General features: G+C 35.5%; 1 protein-coding gene across 1 annotated transcript in view; it reads right to left on the bottom strand.

Moving 5' to 3' along the window:
* Window positions 1-964: 964 nt before the first annotated feature.
* The window catches only part of Bmp3 (bone morphogenetic protein 3), a 28,371-nt gene continuing 21,182 nt past the window's right edge, over window positions 965-8,153 (bottom strand). The window contains exon 3 of the mRNA XM_046459292.2: window positions 965-5,441. Coding sequence (XP_046315248.1) covers window positions 5,250-5,441 — 192 coding nt within the window. The 3' untranslated portion in view covers window positions 965-5,249. The remainder of the gene's footprint in view (window positions 5,442-8,153) is intronic.

Below are 8,153 nucleotides of genomic sequence, written 5' to 3'. Positions count from 1 at the left end.
GATAGTAATGATAATAAAAGGAAGGATTAATATTAACAAAGTTGTCATTCTGTTTTGGGCATTTGGTTACGTTATGCATGTGTGTTATCTCATTCAATCTTGTAAGGACCATATGAGGCAAGAATTTCATTGCCTCATTTTAAAATGAAATAATTGAAGCCATGAGAGGTTAAGGAATTTGCTCAAAATAATTTTTCAAAAATGTCTTGTAGTTTTGAAAAGTTATGATTTTTAATTAAGCACCACAGTTTGATAGAGATAGATTAAGACATTAAAATAATACAAAAGCATATTTTACTTTTAAACCTCTGTTCCTCTTTTCCTTAAAGAGAAATTGATAGCCTGAACAATAGCTCAGTGATCATATTAGTGACATTTAGATCCTTAGTCTAAAATGGACAGGACATGGTAATAAACATAATATTTAATATACAATATTAAATATTATATTATATAATACATAATAGCATAATATGTCCTCAATACAATAGAGGTTGAATGATGGCTATAAAGTCACCTGGAAAAAGTTACCAGTGAAATCTATTTCCATTGCTAAGAGACTTTCCAAGATCTTTCATTAGGTAGTAGTATCATCATATCAATTGCTACTTAAAATAATGGAATAAAATTATTGTTAAACAAAGTGAGTCCAACACCCAGAAAAAAAAACCCAAATCTCCAAGTACAAAATGTGGTAACAAAAGAAAAGAAAATATGAAACAATTCAAGTTTCATTTCTCAAATTAGAAAAACATAAGATATTTCTCGTTATGGGTATATATCAGTATTATTCCACAGGGCTAATCATGTCATGTTGATAGTAAGCTACCAGGCCCCATTCATGATACTATCTCAAAACGTTCAATTATGTGCCTAAGCAAATGACCCCTTTTCAAATGTAGCACAGTCTAAACCATGTAAGAAATACAGTCATTCTCAAAGAAGAGAAAGAAAAGGAGAAATATTCAGTTAAGCAATTTTTATTTCCATATGATATAATGAAAAGCTCTTCATTACTGGAGAAAAGTGATACAAATTCAGCAAAGCTTAGCACATCAGTAGTGAAGTGTCCTTCACAGTTTCACTGCAATACACCCTTTAAATGGATTTGACTAAAGAACCAAATTTCATGTTGCATCTAGGAACTATAGTAAAAAAAGATTTTTTTTCTCATTTTCTAATGATGAAAATTATAACCATTATAGGAAGGCAACAGTCATTAAATAAATTAAAAGCATCTTTAAAGTTTTTCCATATACATATAATATATATATATATTTTTTTAAATTGCCATTTACTGTACAAGCATTTCTCATCTAAAACATTTACAGAAACTAGTGTGAAAAGCTGAAGGGAAAGCTTCGTTTTCAGAAAAAGGGGATTATTTTATCACTTATTAACTACATTAAAATACAGCTCTCAAAGGAAGAAAAGTTATACAGAGAAGTCAGACTTACCCAAGATTTCTTATTTAATCACTTATTTAATCTTATACATTAAGTGTGCTGAAGCTATTCTCTAACCCAACCTTGATTCAACGAGAAGCCAATGTCCAGACATTACTTGTTAGCACAGAGAAAAGTGAAAGTAGCAAGATTAAACGGAATAGTATAGTTATATCTTAAAAATTATAAGATGGCTGATGATAGTATAACTCACATATGATTATCTATGAAAATATTAAATGGACAATGAGTCATACAGAAATATTAGGTAAAAATTTATCTTACTGAATAAATGATCCACAGTTAATATATAGCTAGGTGAATATAAAAATTAACCTGGAATACTGTAGTCCTGAGATCTGAGGAATCCAATCTTCCAGTTTAAGTTCTACAACCCCAATTCTGTAAATTGTATGTTATTTACATAGGTTACAATAAAGTATTCTTAAAATACTAATCAACATTGGCTGTCCCTTAATTGGAATTCCAGAGAACAGTTATTGAACAAAGAACTCCTTTATAAAATGACGGTGTGTATGTGTGGGGGGGGTGGGTTCCCACACTGCAGAATGGCTAGGGGAAGGTTGAGAGTGGAAGGGTTAAAGGGAAGAAGGAAAATAGGGAAAGAGAGAGAGAGAGATGCATGAATTTTAGGACATGGCATTTTGTAAATGTAATTTCTTTTCTCATCCATGCCAATTTTTTCTTTCTTTCTTTCTTTTTTTCTTTCTTTCTTTCTTTTTTTTTCTTTTTTCTTTTTTTGGAACAGGGGATTGAACTCAGGATCACTCAACCACTGAACCACATCCCCAGCCCTATTTGTATTTTATTTAGAGGTAGGGTCTCACTGAATTGCTTAGCGCCTCGCTTTTGCTGAGGCTGGCCTTGAACTTGCAATCCTCATGCTGCGGCCTCCTGAGTCACTGGGTTACAGGTGTGTGCCACCACACCCAGCAATCTTTCTTTATTCTTTGGGAATAAAACTTTTTCCATAGATAGCATAATATGTCCTCAATACAAAGGAGGTTGAATGATGGCTATAAAGTCACCTGGAAAAAGTTACCAGGGAAATCTATTTCCATTGCTACGAGACTTTCCAAGATCTTTCTTTAGGTAGTAGTATCATCATATCAATTGCTACTTACAATAAATTGTAATTAGTTGGTACTTAGAAATTTTTATTACTTAAAGTATTTTTTGGCCATTTGGTATTTAATCTATATTAAATACGCATTGATTCACATTAAGAAAGGCAACAGACTTTAATTTGTATATGAGGCTGAGAAGTGATACTAAAAATTGCCAGCCTTTTTCATCAATGCATCTGTAAGAAAAACTGTTAAGAATTTAATCAAATATACCAAGGAACAAGAAATTTTCTTTGTAAAAAGACAGTATGACCAGGAGATATGGCAGTGACACTCTGGTTCATTTCTGTCTTTAAAATTTGGCATTCAAATGTATAGGAACATTTTTTTTTGGGGAGGGGGTGAGAGGTACTGAGGATTGAACCCAGGGGCACTTAACCAGTGAGCCACATTCTCAGCCCATTTCATATATATATATATATATTTTAGACAGCATCTTGCTAAGTTGCTGAGGTTGGCTTTGAAGTTGAGATCCTCCTGCCTCAGCCTCCTGATCCACTGGGATTACAGCTGTGCACCATCACACCCAGTGATAAGAACAATTTTTATAAAGTAATTTCATCCCACATCTTGGTTTGAATCTTTAACTTTATGGTACCAGAACAACAACAACAACAACAAGGAAGTGAACTAGAGGAAACAGGGTTACTTAGACACCACAACTTCATTCATTTTTTAGACCTGTTATATCTCATTCAGAGTTAAAACACACCCACACCAGCTTTTGTATATTTCTAAAGTGGCAAAGAGCTTCTCTTCATATCCTTTTAATAGGTTCCAATAAAATACTACTTAGACTACAGAGAATGCCACACTGGTTTACCAACACTGAAGTGTGGGGATGTTCCTTCATCTGGCTAATGCACAGAGATACTTGCAGTGTTTTCACATCCATCACTATAGTCCCCTCAAGGAAGATGTGTACAGAATAGCTTATAATAAAAACCCAAACCTTCAGTGCCAATAGGACTTCCAGCTCAAGTGGTCAGTCTCTTCATTTTACCAGGGAGGACACAAGACACACAGTTAACTTGAACCTTCCACAAAATAGATAGATGCTCAATAAATATTTATTAGATGACTGAACCACCATAGATAGCTATTAGCAAAATTCCATGGCTTCTGATCCGGCACAGCTTCCAAAACAGACTAGTTATTTCTATTCACCAGGTAATACTCAACTAAGACAAGGACTAACCACAGATAAAACACTAACAACCATCTACAGCCTGAAATGGCTTCTTGTATCTCAAGCAAATATAGCAAGGGAAAGATTTATAAAACAATATTCTAGGACAAAAATGAGATAAAAGTATGTATGATAAATGGAAATGAAACAAAAACCAAATAGTATCTACATTTGACTCCTTTTCCTGGTGGATAAACTTTGTGAGCTTTGCTAAAGTGTAGATTCCATGACTGAGGCAAAGGCCCAAATTTGTGTGAAAAAGGTGCCCTTGATCCAGATGTGGTTGATGAATGATATTCAACCAACGTGAGAGTGTTGATAGTCAAGGTTTATGGGCAATTCCACAGGAAGGCAAGGCATTAACAAGCAAGTAAAATTCCAATGGCCTCAGGAAGAATTGTTGCTATTCTTGTGTTTTACAGGGAGTTTCTTTTTCTTTTCTTTTTCTCTTTTTGAGACAGGGTCTCACTAAGTTGCCCAGACTGGCCTCAAGCCTGCCATCCTCCTGCCTCAGCCACCCTCCTGAGTGTCTGGTATTGGTATACACCACAGCATCTAACAGGAAGGACTATAAAATTAATTTTAGAAAAGACATATAAGAAAGAAGTGCAAAAGATGAGTTGCATCTGGGATTTTTAAAAACTGAGCTGCTGACTCCCTTTTCTGGAAGGCAGAAAACTGAAAATGGCAATATTTCCAATATAATGGAGGATCCAATGGCAACTCTGTATATGCTCTTGAATTGCTCTACCATTTTAGTAAATTTCTCATACTAAAATGGTGCTTGCCAGAACATGAAACTGAAAAACAAGGAATCCTGTGTAGACTGAGTTACAGAGTCATATTAAGTACACTACCTATAGAGGACACAGACCCAGGCACATGTACACACACACACACACACACACACACACACACACACTCAGCATACCCTCACTTCAATGCACACAGTGACTTGTGTAAAGAAAACAAGGGTAAACAAGTGAAGAACTTCTAATATAAACATTAACATTGACTGGAATATTTAAAACATGTTGGGTTTTTTCAGAAATCTAAGGCAACAAGCCTACTTAAAAATATGAAATTACTGTTTCCCCTAAGTTGTTAGAATGAGTAGAGATAAATGATAAGCTACTGCTGTTTCTCCATTCTATTTTTAAAGCCCCTTACAAAAATAAATCAGAATGTTCTTTAACAGTTCTAAAAACAGTTTGATACTTTTCCTCATGTGATTTTTTTCAAAAGAAAGAAATATGTGTCCATATTTACTACAAATTTATTTTTAGTTACATTCAGGAACAAATGCAGTCCAGTTCTGCATGGTAGAAATCTTCAATCTATTTGCTCATTCTCTTTTGACTATAAAACAATCTTTTGGAACAAAATGCATTGGCAGTGCAAAAAAAAAAAAGTCCATAAAAATAAACTAATGATTGAATGAAGCATTCAAATGAGTTCTTTGCCAGGTTATCTGCAAGCACAAGACTCTACTGTCATGTTAGGATATACCTTAAGCACTACATTTTTATTTTCATCGAAGAATAAAATGCTGAGTGAGGACATCTTTTCTGGCACACAGCAAGGCTCAGGAATCCCAGGAACAACCCCCACAGCTCTCACTATGCTCTGGATGGTAGCGTGATTTGATGGTTTCAAAGACTAGAGAAAAGAAATGAGAGAACACATGTTAGGTGGAATGGTTATTCTACTCCTCATCACACAAAATGCCTATATAATGAATTTGTTTCAACAGTTTTGTAAAATCCTGACATAGTGTACTATGTCACATAGTGTGCTATGCCCAACTTCTGCTCCCCATTGCCCCGAAGTGATAGTCATTTGCTGAGAACCTGCTATATTCCAGGCATTTTATACAGACCACCTCTAATCCTTATAACAAAAACACTGTTTCTTACATTTTGCAGACTCAAAAAGCTTAAATGACCTGTCTGAAGTCAAATAGCTTATAAGTGGTAAGAATTTGAGCCCATTCTTTCAGCAGGAATCACTTAACTTCAAAGAATTTAATCCCCAACCATGGAATTGATATATCAGTGATGTTTTCAACAATAGGTTTGCAATAAAAAAAAAGTCTTTGTTGTTGTTCTTGACCCTACATTAATCATGAAGAACCCTAAAAAATACCCTATTTAACAGAGGTGCCTTAATGCCACTACTATAGTGATGTTTATGCATTGTTATCAAAATAAAACTAAGTGGGACAGAGGAGCATTAATTTCTTTACTAGTTGCCAGGAAAATGAATTGGATGGTGACTGTTTCATTAGTGTAATTATTCAACTTTCAGAAGTGCAAATTGAGGTTAAAAAATACCACTCCATTGGCCACTGGGGGTCACTGTTGCTCCATAGGTTTAGACTTGGTAGAGTTGTATTTTTAGGAGTAGATCTTGTCCTGTGGGAATAAACTAGAGGGTCCAAGGTCATCCCATGGATGTCAGACATTTGACCAAGGAAGCCTGGGTTAAATCTCTTCCCCGGGAAAATCCAAATGGGATCATTACCTTCCATGTGAAACATGTGGTTTTATTTAGAAAGCCCCATACAGCTCTGCTCTAACTCAAAGCATTGAAGGGAGGAGTCAGTTTTGCTAGCCCAGAGTGTTAGGTCCTGCAGGATGGCCAGAAGACCTCCATAAGAGATGCCATGCTTTCAACAGCACTTTTTCCCCCATGGTCTCCTTTGGGTGGGTGAAACTGGTTTTGTTTCAATCATATTTAAAAACAGAAATTTGGGGGTTAGGAATGAGGCTCAGTGGTAGAATGCTTGTGCTTGCATAGCATGTGTGAGGCCTTGGGTTTGATCCCCAGCAACACACACACACACACACACACACACACACACACACACAAAGAGAGAAGGGGGAGGGGAGAGGAATCTGGTAATTTGCCAGCCTTCAAGTCAGGAATAGGATTTAAGTCAAAACTCTCACTCTAATTTCAAGATTTTGAGCAATATTTCTTATGGCTTAGAGGCACCCCTGCCACAAAGAATTGGGATTTTAAATTCAAACTCCTAACTCCAACATGGGAAACTGGCACAAGTTACATAAAAGTCAAAGGAGAAGAAAATAATACAGAAAATCAGCATATTGTGGGGGGTGGGAAAGGATTCCTTTTGGCAGAGAAAGGGAAAATATTTTGTCTCATTGCACTTTTCAATTTCATTGTAAAAAAAAAAAGAGTCCATACATTTGACTTCAACTTATTGTGAATAAATATAAATAATTTAAAAATTAGTCTTAATTTTACTCTTACTTTCGAGGGACTTTATGTATAAGTTAAAAGGAGAAGTCAAGTTTCAATTCACTAGCTTGGACTGATTGCAAAACAGGGTTTCGCCCCTTAAGTGAAAAAAAAAAAAGTCCAGGCTATTCTACTTTGCATTTTGGGTGCTCTACATCATCAATAAAATATGTGAACCTCACCCAAATTGCAACCAGCATTGAACCATGGATGTCAATAGGCTTTGTTTGTTATCTTAGCAGTATCAGTAATTTCTAAAAAGAACTTTTGCAGACATACAATTTTCTCTATTGATTTAAAGTTATTCTGAAGACTCAATCATCCAAACAGCTTGTCATGAACCCCCAAAAGATTTTTAAAGCCAGATTTTCTAACATAATTCTATTATTGTTAATGTCTAATGATTCAATATTTACATTTTACACAAACTTGTTCTATTTAATTAGATCAGCCCTTGGGCAATAAATATGCTGCACATTGCTGTCCTCAGTGCCTAGAACACTGTATACTCTTGACACTGAAGAAATATTTGGTAAATAGATGAAATACTTACAGGAAACAGCATACCCTTCATTTTACCTATTTTTGTGGGAAAAAAAATTCAACACCAAAAATGAAAGGTTCTGCCGGAGATATGGAAAATATTCATGGGTGTTTCCTAGGAAAATTCCTATCCTTTTTCCCCCCCTTAACCTCCAACTCATAAATGATGGAGTCAGAAACTATGAGGGTATGAGTAGTCTCTAGTGAGCTCGCGGGAATTCAGCACAAGCCCTTGAATGGTGGTGGTGTTTTCTTATCAGAACCTCTCTGATTACTAGGGAGTTTCCCCTTTTTTCTTACTATGGAATCCTCTGATCAAGCTCCCCTTACCAGGAATAATTATGTCATGCACAAATGATCCATGCTGTAATTTTCTGGGGTGAAGCATATTGCCTGTTCACAGTTTTGGGTTTGTTTCTGAGTTCAAACTGTGTTACTCATGACTCTTTTTACTGAGATTGAGAAATGTTTCAGCCATAAATGCCAGCCTGTTCTCCTACAGTCACCAGTCTCTCTTTTAAATGAGGTTGAAACATGTCTTCGACATCAGGTCAGATAATTTTT

Source organism: Marmota monax, unplaced genomic scaffold (assembly GCF_021218885.2).
Source record: "Marmota monax isolate L192 unplaced genomic scaffold, Marmota_monax_Labrador192_F-V1.1 WCK01_AAM20220418_F8-fsc00112, whole genome shotgun sequence".
Classification (NCBI taxonomy): Eukaryota; Metazoa; Chordata; class Mammalia; order Rodentia; family Sciuridae; genus Marmota; species Marmota monax.
The sequence above is the reverse complement of the archived record's forward strand: the minus strand, read 5'-3'. Positions and strand labels throughout refer to the sequence as shown.